The 12,622-nt window shown below is 38.9% G+C and overlaps 1 protein-coding gene across 1 annotated transcript; it reads right to left on the reverse strand.

The window, feature by feature from the left end:
* Positions 1-16: 16 nt before the first annotated feature.
* ints13 (integrator complex subunit 13) lies at positions 17-10,656 on the reverse strand. Its single transcript, XM_042511250.1, has 17 exons — positions 10,206-10,656; positions 8,664-8,914; positions 8,480-8,554; positions 8,041-8,243; positions 7,784-7,864; positions 7,517-7,607; positions 6,785-6,913; positions 4,966-5,050; positions 4,671-4,763; positions 4,283-4,372; positions 3,603-3,781; positions 3,361-3,525; positions 3,009-3,163; positions 2,693-2,923; positions 2,033-2,163; positions 393-528; positions 17-276 (listed from the first exon to the last, which is right to left on the reverse strand). The coding sequence occupies exons 2-17, from the start codon at positions 8,886-8,888 to the stop codon at positions 240-242; spliced, it is 2,106 nt and encodes a 701-aa protein (XP_042367184.1). The 5' UTR covers positions 8,889-8,914; positions 10,206-10,656; the 3' UTR covers positions 17-239.
* Between the last annotated feature and the right edge of the window lie 1,966 nt (positions 10,657-12,622).

Below are 12,622 nucleotides of genomic sequence, written 5' to 3' on the forward strand. Positions count from 1 at the left end.
ATATACAACCACAAAATTCTCTATTGACAGCTTTTATTTTGTTACACAGCTTATCTACAAAACAATGAGTAAAAAAAACGTATAAATTCCTCCTTTAGAGTTCACTGTCTATTTTATTTGATGTCCTTGGTTTGGCGGGAGGGGGGGGGGGGGGGTTAAGATGACACCCAAGTGAGAAAAAACACTGTGGTCCAAAATCTCAACCTTGGTGAGGGTGAAGCAGTGGTTCCATGGAAACATCATCTGGTGGCCTTGCCATTTTCATGAACATCCATCCTGTCAAAGAGAAAAAGGCCAAATGTTATTAAGACATGGGAAACAATTTGGACACATTCAGTGTGAGAGGAATGTGATGCTCATTCACTGACTGATGACCGATATTTCACACGCACCCATTCTCGTCTTTGAGTTGCTGGTACAGCTCAAACTTGTTGTTGACGGAGCTCATTCTCCCAATAAACTCTTGGTGCTTCCTGGAGTTGGCCACAGAGATGCGATTGCTCCACATGGAGAGGAGGGAGACAGGACCTGCGGCACAGCCATCGTTGTTACAAATTACCTCATCCTCCAGACCTCCTAATATTACTAACATTCAATGACGAGCTGATGAAAGTGTACAAAAGTCTTTTGAACTATTTCATATGCTGTTTGATCCACGACTCAACAGCTGCTGTTTTGTTTTGGCCGTATGAGTAAATGAGTAAAAAGTTTGTTTTTTTTAAGTTTAACTTTTTTACTTTGTTTTTCTTATTTTGTTTCTTATCATTGTGATCCCCTCTCTGAAGTCATAGGAAAATGCAAACATGAAGCAAATCCATCAACCCCAACTTCATGCCTGACGTCACACAATAAGAGCACCCATCAAAGTGCACATTGTAAATGTTAAACCAAAATTAACTAAAAGGCAACGTGAGGTAAATTTGCTTGTATTTTATTACACTGTCTTGGCACACTGTTGCTATTAACAGCCCTGCATGGCTGTGAGGCTGGGAGGGTGGGGCTTACCTGGCATAGAGCCTGTGTTTGGTAGTAGTAATTAAGTGAGATGATTGGGACCAGGTGAGAAGGGCAGTGGATGAGAGACGTTTCTGAGTGCCCTGAGGACAACAGATGGTTGAGTTTCCTCTTTTTACCGACCAAGTTATTGTTTAAAGTTATTGTTCACATGTTTCATGTCAATAGACGGACAAACGCGAAGCAGTGTCTGACCGCGGAGAGTGAGCTGACCGAGTGACGGACGTCTGAGAGTGCTGGGACAGCAAAGAAACAGGTAAGCCCACATCCTTTACCTTTAACCTGGCAGCCCAACTCTTTGGTAATATCAGGGTTCCTGCAGCTAAAGGCAAGATGGATTTAAGACTTTTTAATGCCACTCAGATTTAAGTTTAACCCCAAATTTATAATAACCAAAACTGAAGAAGAAGAAATGTTTATTGTAACATAAAAAATGAGAAAAAGTTAAATTATATATGTCAAATGATAAAGTGGAACACTTGAAGACAATGAATGTGTTCTTTAAAGTATTTCTCTGGTTTACCAACAGAAGTGGGAAACTATTTCTGGCCGGTTTTCTGGGCGATTTTGTGTTTCTCAATCTGCATGCGAGATTCCACTGCTTGTACTCACATCGTGACAACTTTAAGAAAAGGAATTTATTAAATTACTCAACCAAAAAAAATAGATGTTACCAAATATTTTGAGATTTTAAAATGCAATGTCAGAAAAAAACAATTCATAAAAAACTGCTTTCCATGTCTGAGCATTTTGAAGACTTTTGAAATATTAATTTAAGTCCATTTAATACCAATTAAGGCCTTATTTTTAGATTTATGAATTCAATGCCTTTTAAGATTTTTTTAAGGATCCTGAACCTAAACATATATGTATATATATGTTTAGGTTCAGGATCCTTAAAGTATATATATAGTTATCTCCTCTGGGCAAAAGTTATATGGAAAAACATAAAAAATGCCAGTTTTGTTTAGATATGCATGGGGGCAGCATTGCTGAATGTTCTGTGTGCAGTTGGTACCTTTTACTCTCTCTGGAGGCTGAACCTCCTCCGTGCACAGCCGCGGCTTCTTATTGAGCGGCTCTGGAGAGTCCGGGGAATCTTTGATCACCTCCGACTCCGGCTCTTCTTTATCCAGCAGAACCTTCAGTCTTTAGGTTAACAACAAAAAGACATGAAGGAGCATGAAGGGAAAAGGAAGTTTCAGTCTTTGAAACCTGAATTGACGCTCCCTTCACTTTTCTTGTGCTGTGTCAGACGCCTTCACAAGTATTCAAACCTTTGAACCTTGAGCAAATTGGCTTGTTTTCTTTTGAAAACATGGTAAAAAGTTACTGTTTAGTAAGTTGAAGTACATTAGTACATTTCAATTTGTTTTTGTTTTTTAAAGCTAAGGAAAAAAATATGTAAATCTTTATTTATTACAATTATACTTTTATATTTTACATTATTTTACAGAATTAATTGTAAAGTTCTAGGTAATTTTCTTGTATTTTTTTACTAATTGATTGCTAATTTTTTTTGGTTATTTCTTCATGAGTTGCTCATTGTCTTCTTCCCATGTTTTTGAAAGAAATCAAGCCTATTTGTTCAGGTTCCAAAGGGTTTAAGTGACACATCACGTCCAAAAACCATGTTAAACATTCCTGTTTTACGTATAGACATTCGAGCACCACTGACCTCTCCGACTCCTGCCAGCTTTTGTCGTCTGCGTCCTTGCTGCCGTTTTTGTCCCCCCTGTCTTCCCTCTCCTCCCTCTTCCTCCCTCTCTTCTTCCTCTCCTCCTCCTCGGGAGGTTTGCTGCGGCAGGCGATGATGCAGTCCAGTACCGCTTGGTGTCTGTCGGTGGCCCCGGCGTGAGTCTTCACTAATGTCTCCAGCTCGTTCCACATTATACGATACTGTTCATCTCTGGAGAGAACAACAACGTAGAAACATTAGTGACTCTGCTGTTTGTTTACATGAACTGTGATGCAGATTTGTTTTGGACAGAAACCTCTTTGGGCCTTTCCCTCTGGATCCCACGGTGGAAATGGGGAGCGGGTCATTTTTCCTCTCCATGTCTACCAGGTTGTAAACTGTCTTCTGGCAGGTCAGAACGTCCTCCTCAGATAAAGTCTCTTTCACAATCAGGTTAGCTAAAGGAACCACCTGGAGGAGGAAAACAGGAAGACACACACACACACACACACAGAGGAATGAAGGATGACGAGGATGCGGCCAACAACAAAACGGCAGATTATTCTTTCTGTGTAAAGAAGACGAATATTTTGGAGCTTGACGGAAACTTCACTTGTGTGACTGAAGGTTTTGTCAGAAGTAAACTAGTGTCTCTGCCTGCTGCTTACAGCCTGCATGTTGAAGATGGTGGTCTGGGAGATGATCATTGGCCAATATCGAGTGTGGCGTTCCAGCTGAGCTTTGGCTCTCTCAACTGGCAGCTTCCCCGAAGGATCATGGGAAGACTCTGAAACAGGGGTGAGACGATTCTCCCTCATAAATTCACCGAAATCCTGAAACGGACACAAAAAGTAACCGATGAAGCATTACTGATGCATGTCACAACACAGCTGGTGTGAGCTGAACGTACAGTGATGCGGTAGTCGGTGACTCGGCCTCCGCAGCCCTCGCTGATGGAGGGCGGGTCCTCCAGGGTGGAGCGGTTGCTGTTGAGCACGTGCAGGAAGATCTCGCCTCCGTGACTGCTGAGCATGTGGCTGATGACCTTCGACCCCGACTTCCTGGGCTGCTCCAGCAGCACCGATCGACCTGTGGGCCATGAAGAAAAGAAGCAGCCGACCGACAAGCCAAACTGTTAGACTGCAGATCGATTCAGGAGAAGGGAATTTTGGTGATCACTAGTGAAGGCTCAAGTTTTTGGGAGAAATTGTGGTTCATTACAGTCGCTCTGACGCCGAGCATAGACAATTGTAGACAGTGAAAATAAGTATGTAAAAATATTAAGTAGAAATACAATAATAACAAAAACACTAGTATGTGAATATGGAAATTATAAATACGCATAATATGCTGAGTGTGTCAGAATATAAAACTATGTGCCTTATGCTACAATACAATGTATAAAACTATTCTGTAAAGTTAGAAATAGAACATTTGTATCATGCAACAATGTACAACACAATATGTACCTTAGTAGATAGAACAAATAAGAATATATACAATATACTACACAATGTGTAACTATTATTAGATTAAAGTCAAAGACTAGATAAATAAAATATTTTAAAAAATAGGGTTAATGCAGCTTACCATTGAGGAGAAAGTTTGTTAAACATGACGAGGGACGACTGTTAACGTCTGTGGGGGAGATGCGATAGGCTCCCGTACAGTAATGCAGCTCTGTGGTGAAAAAAAACAAAAACCAAACACAAATAAATACAACTAAATCAAGCATCTCATACTAAAGCTGTGTGAGTCCTCATGTCTGAAGGAATATTTTCCAAAAGGCTAATATTGTGCATCTTTTCATAAAGTGAGCTGTGGTAGATCCAGAAAATATCATTAAAGGCAATCAGGAGAAGAGAGATTTTATTTTTTTCAAATATAGTGACGGTTTCCGGTTTCTAAATGGTGTTTAAAACGTACAACCCTTTGATTTAAATAATGACAAATGAGAAGTTTGGCTGATTGTGCCCACCTATGCTGTTGGTGCGAGGAGTGCACCACTTCAGTGTAATTGTCTCTTTGAGTCCATTTTCTCGAGTGCTGGTGCCAGCCATATGCAAGTCTCCTGCACAAAACAAACAAATGAATTGTTAATAATTTCTGGAAATAAATTGATGGATTAAAAAAACATCAATATTAGGCATACATATAAAGAATCTGTAGATTTCCTAATATGGCGCTCATAAAGTAATGCTTTACTGTAGTTAATAGAACAAGGTTTCAGGATTCTGCTGATTTATATTTCTTTTTTTAACCAGAGCACTCACCGCTTTTGAAGAACTCCAGATGAGCGTCTCTGTGATGCAGAAGCTCTACGTCATAATTGGCTGATGTGTTGGCATGCTGCTCCTCCTGTCCGTCCGCAGAGACAACAACAGATACAGGTCAGCATGAAGTCAGCGCTTCAAATGTGCAAACTAACACACACACACGGGCACGCGCACACACACACGGGCACAAACAAACATTAACACTGCTGATTTCATGTTCCAAAGGGAAATGATCATGAACAACGTAAAAGGAAAAAAAGCTCTCTGGGTGACTTATGCATGATTTCTTTATTCCCATCAGGGGCCAGTATTTAACGCAAATGTCCTTAAATTCACAGAGTACTGAGCCTACGCTTGTTTCAAATAAATCATGGATTCCTAATATTACAAAACCAGCACTAGTCCAAAAATGCAGCCTGGCAGCTATTAATTTATCAACAAATATTTTAATCACAAACTCGGAACTTGACAACTTTCTAGCCGTTTTAAGGCAGCTTAAGGTGGTACGTTTAGACATTTACAGGTCAGGATTACAAAACTACTATTGAGACAACACAACGGATCACACCAAGACACTAAAGGAGGAATGAGTGGGAACTGATGGGGAAACAGAGACCAGAGGAGAGTTTGGACAACTTTTAAGGTGTAAACACCTGACAGACACTGATAACTCAGAAGAGGCAACGCTGGTCAAAGATGTTTGGGCATAAAAACAGTTGAATTTACATTTTTGCTAATCTGTCATTGGCAGAAAAGTCAAAACAGCCCCCAAAAATGTTGATTTTGCAAGAATAATTTGAATTCAAAAAAACATTTAAAACAAAAATGAGATAAAATATTTGATTAAATATATATATATAATAATAACAAGTTAATATTTAGCATGCAAGCTTGACACTTTCCCAGCAGACCCCAAACTCTGCATTATCTTGGTGTCCACGTGAGATTAGAGCTGCACTAATTTATCGCTTGACCAAGAAGTTGTCAACTATTAAATTATTCCCCAACTACTCTGATAAATGAGCAATTGCTCTGAATAACATTTTAAGGGAAAAAAAGTCAAAATTCAGCTTTTTAAATGCCAGTATTTTCTGGTGTCTTTACTCCTCTATTACAGTAAACTGAAATTCTTTGTGTTTTACACAAAACAAGAAGTTTGAGAGCGTTCTCTTTGTCTTTGAGGAAAACTGATCGACATTTTCTGACATTTTATAGACCAAACAAAGAATAGATTTATTGAAAGATTAATTAAACAATGACAATAATGGGAAGTTGCAGCTCTACATGAGACCAGAGTTGCCTGTCCTTCACTGGAGCCTCACCAGCAAATCTGTGGACCAGCTGTCACATCAAAACATATGAATGACACTGTAGGCCTGATGCGGCAGTAGTAGCTCCAAACATACACTGTACACTACGTGGTGTAAACTCTGACCCTTCCTCACTTTGATGTGTGTGTGATAAGAGTACTAACCTGTTCGCAAACATTTAATGTGGGCTAGCAAAACAGAAAATACAGCATGAAACCAGCAGCAGAGTCACAGTCAAATCAGCATGCAGATGAGATCAACAAAAAAATATCATGAGTAATTATTGGTGAGTCAGGGCTCATACGTAAAGATTAAGCAAGCAAAACAATAATGTGAAGGCTGTGAGAGAATAGGAAAGTAAAAAAAAAAAAATTAAAATGAGGGAATGGTTCACTGCATTCTGGACATGACAGTTTTTGTACTAGCAAAAAAAAAAAGATATTTATGTGAGTTGTAATTTTGGCGAGGCATGTGCAAGGGCAGACGGAGGGCGAGCAGTCCCTTACCTTCATGGGGATGTTTGTTATGGTGGTGGAGGCCAAGTCAAAGTGCTGCTGGACCAGAATGTTGAGTTTGGTGGCAAGGTGCCGTCCCGCACGAACACTGTGAACCTCGCTGGTGAGGAAAGGGGAGATCTGAGATAACAAGAGAAGAAGATGCAGTGAGATCGTGAACTTCGGATTTGGCATTGTGTTTAAATCCCGGATCAAGTTGCCTGGACAACAGGATTTAGATCGTGGGTGTAGATTTTAGACGGTCTGTTTTCAAAAAACTCTGTCGCTACATGACGTCAAACGACACTGCAGTGGTTGAGTTGACAGAGACTGAATGAGTGAGAGATTTATGAAAAGAACACTAAGTGTAGATGGATACTGGTTTTTCAGAGCCGATGCCAATTATTCATACTTAATGAGACCAAAAAACGATATTTGGAACCAGTGTGCATTTACAATAAAAATGAAAATATTTGTCAAAATTTAGAATTTGTTACTAACAAACTCCAACACAAAACTTTGTTTAAATGCCTTTAGCAAATGTTTAATCAAAACTGAAACACCTGTGACAGCTGTGAATTATTTAAAGAAATACAAACAACCCTGAGCATTTTTTTACCCTGAGCGCAGAATTATGGTTGGTTCAAAACAACCTTTCTTTCGTGCTGCTTCAGAGCGAGAAAGGTGCGGCTATGTAAGACTAGAATTAAGTGTCATGTTTTCGTCTTTCTTTATAACACCCACCTCTTTCTTCGGTCGGTCAGACACCAGCGTGTCCTCACCCTGAGGGTAGATGTGAACCAGAACCAGGTCACATTGCTGGATGGCCATCAACCTAAAACACAAAACAAATAGCTAAAGTAAATCTAAGAGTCATTTATTGTGTTCTCAAAAGTAAAAAACCTGAGATTCTTGGATGGAAGAATTATCAATACCGCATTTCAACCACATTAAAACAAAATCATTTAACAAGTGAGTGACACAGATCTTTGAACATCACCTGGTACTGACCTGTCTGAGCCTGCTGCCAGCTTGTTTTGCTCTAAAATAGTTTCTTGGATGCAGTCTTCCAACATGCGCACATGAGTATCACTGTATGGCAAAAAAACAGAGAAGCGCATTATGATGGGCTTAAATGATAAAACACAGACAAAGAAAAAGTGCATGTAAAGTACAAAGACGGTGATAATACGCAGTTGCTGAGAGTCGCATGAATCTATCGACATCAGCGGCTGCTGATTTTCCATCATATTAATGAGGACGTTTACCTTTTAGCATTGGTTAGGCAGATAATACGACCCCTGTTGGCAACTCTCTCAGCTGTGTCCATCAGAGTGGTGCGCCTCTCGTGCTGCAACTCTGTGATCTTGCATAACGACTCCACCGCGGCGACCAGCCCGTGCAGAATGCTGCAACACTCTGGGTCCTCACGTGGGTTGGGTGGCCCAACAGCTGCCAGAGCTGACATGAGCTGAGTGGAGGAAAAACCGCAAAGTCATATCGCAGATCCAATTCTGACGAAAACTTCTGCAAACATGTGGTAACTTTTGTTTGTTAGAATTACTGCACTTCTCCAAAATGTGGCAAATCGAAGCAGAAAACACAGCCTGAAAATGCAATAATAGTCACTGTAGGACCTAATGCACTGTGTCGGCATTAACGTTCAATCGTTAATGTGGGACTGGGTTTTTGTAGACGGTGGATCACCTCGTGAGTGCTCTGGTCTTCTTGCCTCCAGCTATTCAAGATGTGGAACTCTGAATCACTCACGATGTAATTAATCTGTCAAGCAAAAGGTGGCAGAAAATGTTAACATAATTGATTAAAACTCTCATTTAGTTAGAAAACAGCTGGACTTCGAACATTTTAGCCAAAAAAACAAGACACAAACCAATTTGTGCAGTGGGTAAACATCATAGAGGATCCGACAGTACTCCATGGAGCACTCCACCGCACAGGTCCACAGGGACTTGGACACAGGGGCCAAAGGAATAACTCCCTGAGCTCGACTCTTTGTCAGCACATCGCACTCCACCTGCTGACGACTTGACTCAGCCATGTAGGGACAGTGGTCCACCACGAACACCGTCTTGTGAGACACTGAGAACATCTTCATTTTGAAAATCTGCAGTATGTACTGATCTGAAAGGAAAACAAATCACAAGCTTGAGATTTCAATAAATTCCTCCACACCACCTCAGATAAATGATACATTAAGGCAAAATATAATAATAAAAGAACAACACAAACCCTGCAATATGCAGTACGTTTAAAGTATGAAATCTGTATGACAGCAGTCACATTAAAGTTAAATTAAAAACAAATATTGTACAAATATAAACACAACACACTACGCTTGACATTAATGTCTTCTCATCTGTGTATATGCGTTACATTAACAAATCGTTTTGGACAACTGTCTCTAAACATTGCATATTTTTTCTGTTTTTAATACTGTGAACATTTATACAACCTCAAATATATCTTTGCACATTATTGTAGCTGCTTTTATTATTAAGGTACATTGTACATGCTTGTACTTTTTTTTAAATATTATTGTATTTTTTATGCTTATGTGTCTTGTCTATGCATCAAAACACCAAAGCAAATTTCATGTATGTAAACACCTGCTTGGCAACAAACTGCATTCTGATTGTAACATCTTATTAACAGTGCATACACTACACTGCATGATCAGTGTCTTAAATTACCCATTAAAAAACCCATTTAATATTCCAGTAAACTAACACATAGCAACTATTTAGATTTTTTTATTCATGCAAAAGTAGCAAATGTCTAGAAATACTGTTTTCCAAATAAAACCCCTGCATTCAAAATATAATTTAAGGGAAAATATAAAAGTATGAGCATCAAAATATACTTCGAGTAAGTATGCATGATGGTTCATTTCAAAATATGTTCATCACTTTAATATTGCATCTGATGAAGATGGAGGTCATTTTAAATACTTTATGTACTGCTGAGTAGTTGAATTAATATAATTATACCAACTTCTTAGTCCATACGTGTTTAATGACAGCAGTTGTAAGTATTCAGTTTCTACTCAACAGTAACACTAATGACTGACATCGATTTTTTTTACTATCACAAATCGCGATGGAAAGTAAGTAAGTTTTTGGAAAGTAAATTACACTTTTTATGGTACATTTTTCAGTATCTCAATGATTAAGATGTGTACTTTGAATTTTAAAATGCATAAAAAGGTCCGAGCTAAACCCCGTCTGTCCTCATCGATAAGGACGCCCCTGCTTATTACAGGATTTTTTTCGTCCATTTACAAACCCGTCATTTACTCGTACAGTAAAGGAACTGTTATTTGACGTGGTGGAAAGATCAGTCTGCATTAATACACATTAACTGTTGTGTTCAACACGTTTTAGTATCGTCTGATTGTGTGTAAATGTCATCTCACCTGGAGAAAATCCTGTCAGCAGAAGGCTCCCCGGTCAGGAAATGATCTGAACCGGTTCAAAACCGTGGTTGATCTCTTTAGATCGAAATTTGACTAATAAACGGATTATCTAACGACCAAACCAAACACCAAATCAGTCTCAGGACATGTCTTCCACCAATAACTCCAAATCGTTAGCAAGCTAACATGACTCCTCGCTACAGGAGCATATCGCTGATTAGCCTGTTAGCTAACACTAGCCGGAATCATTTGTTTGCTGATTCACGTTTATTACAAGCTGCAGAATCATTTACTCAACAAATAATTTGTATAAAACTAAACCGAACGTTTTCTATTAAATTCACTTCTAGATCACAACCTAATTATATCACACACTTGAACTGATTAACACAAACAATACTCTTTAAGCCGAGTCAAGCTAGCAGGTTTGTTATTGGTGGAACTACAGCCTGTGGTGTCCGTCAGCGTTTTCCTTCCCCTGCGTGTTGGGTCGCACTGTTAAAAAATGGTTCCTAAGCCCGTTTGTGACTCCAGCACTAGAAAAAAATAATTTGTTAAACAGCAACAGGCTAAAAGTAGAAATATTGGATTCAGACGCCCCAAGCAAATGTTGTGTGTTTTTGTGAAGGGGTTCCCATGTGAATTTAGGGGGGTGGGGGAAGCTTTGAACCGTTAAATCTCGTGTAAGGTTGATTTTTCCCTTAATTTGCATAATGAAGTAACGTACAGAGTAACGCGGTAAGTAACGGTCGTGGTTCGCCCCCGTGTTGGTTCCCTCTGTTGATGCTACCTGAATGCTAAGGGACTGTTCGTCATTTATGAGAGGTAAGGCGGTGGTGCAAAACTAACAGCCTTTTCTATTTTGGCTTAAAGGTTAGTTAAGCAACTTTAAGGTCAAAATTTCGTTTTTATTTTAAATCCCATCTGAACCTAAAACCCAGAGTTAGCATTTTAGCCAATCCCCAAAGGAGAGTGGCAGGCTTTGAAGCTAATTTTACGTCACGAGATGCCATGGGGCTCAGAAAGACTTTTTCCCATTGACGTCCCAGAGACGTCTGTAAATCATTGGATACATTTTTGTGAGCGTCAAAACTTCTGCGAAATGACTAATTTCAAAATCGAGATTTGATTAAGTTTACCATAAGTCAGCAGTGCGCATGCTCTGTGGGCCGTGTAATGTGAAAGACCCAGATAATTTCATACTAACGAAATAAATTGCTTTTTGCCTCATACGTTACTTAGCAGCTGTCACAGGGATGAACAGGGCCTCACCTCTATGCTGTATCCAGATTTTCTTAATACATCCATGATTTTAGCACCTCTGGTTCCTTGTCTCAAAGAAAATGTTGTTTTTTTTGAGTGGGTTTTTGGTTACAAGCCTTAAATAAGGTCTGTGGTTAACACAAGGTACTAGGACAGAAAATATGTCAGTAAATAGCCCACTTCATAATTCTGAAGCTTTTATGTGTCTTAAAAAAGACGATCGCAGTGGTATCACCTAATGTTAGCTTTCTACTTCTGGCGATTGGATTTAGGTGTCAAAAATCCTGATGGTGTGTTGATTTGTGAAGATTATCTTGCTTAACAAAACATTTGTTTGCCACAGAGTTTACTGTCTGCAGTGATACAAAAACCAACGGAAAAATCCCACAGGCTTTTTAACGGGGAACCAGGGCAAGGTTAGCTTCTGGGTCGGCCTAAAGAAAAACATCATTCCTGGGGTACTCTGTTAAAAAGGTATGTTTTATTCTTCAGTGCTTCAACACTATGTGCACTTTTGGATTCCTCTTAAAAATAATTGAATTCTACATTTTTCATTTAAAAATTTCAAAAATAGCATTAACAAACCCTACTAAATTGCATTCCTGCTTGCATGACATTATTAAAAACCAAGGGTTCAAGTTACTGACTTTGTTGCAAATATTTAAGTGGTGAAAAAACTACACACAACAGTGGCAAACAGTAAACACCAATCCAGTGCACTACTACACTTTAAATCCTACTACCCAATCCCCTCCCTCCACCCTGTATAACCCCAAAATTCATATTTAGCATCTATATATATATATATATATATATATATATATATATATATATATATATTATATATATATATGTGTGTGTGTGTGTGTATATATATATATTAAAGATGGTTATTTGTGGTTTAGGGAGGGTAATGTACTTTCCCTCAGAGTTCAAGGGAACATATTTTTATCTTAAGGGAGAATCAAGAGTTTAAAAAAGAAAAAAAAAAAGTCAACCCCGAGCCAGCTCCCTACTCTGAAAAGTAAAGAACAGTCCCTAAACATTGCAAACGAAAGAGGTAACAGTAGCTTCAAAATATGGGTTTTCCCTAGGAGTATTTTAAGCATTACGTTACACAATATTTAAAACTATTTTTTGACATTCATTTACAT

This window comes from Plectropomus leopardus, chromosome 22, assembly GCF_008729295.1.
Source record: "Plectropomus leopardus isolate mb chromosome 22, YSFRI_Pleo_2.0, whole genome shotgun sequence".
In the NCBI taxonomy this organism is placed as follows: domain Eukaryota; kingdom Metazoa; phylum Chordata; class Actinopteri; order Perciformes; family Serranidae; genus Plectropomus; species Plectropomus leopardus.

Excerpts from the sequence above, each read along its gene's own strand:
- ints13 (XM_042511250.1), bottom strand. The coding sequence starts at position 8,888 with ATGAAGATGTTCTCAGTGTCTCACAAGACGGTGTTCGTGGTGGACCAC. Across the intron at positions 8,555-8,663 it reads TTTACCCACTGCACAAATTG|ATTAATTACATCGTGAGTGA; the intron begins GTTTGTGTCTTG and ends TTTGCTTGACAG. Across the intron at positions 8,244-8,479 it reads AAGACCAGAGCACTCACGAG|CTCATGTCAGCTCTGGCAGC; the intron begins GTGATCCACCGT and ends TCCTCCACTCAG.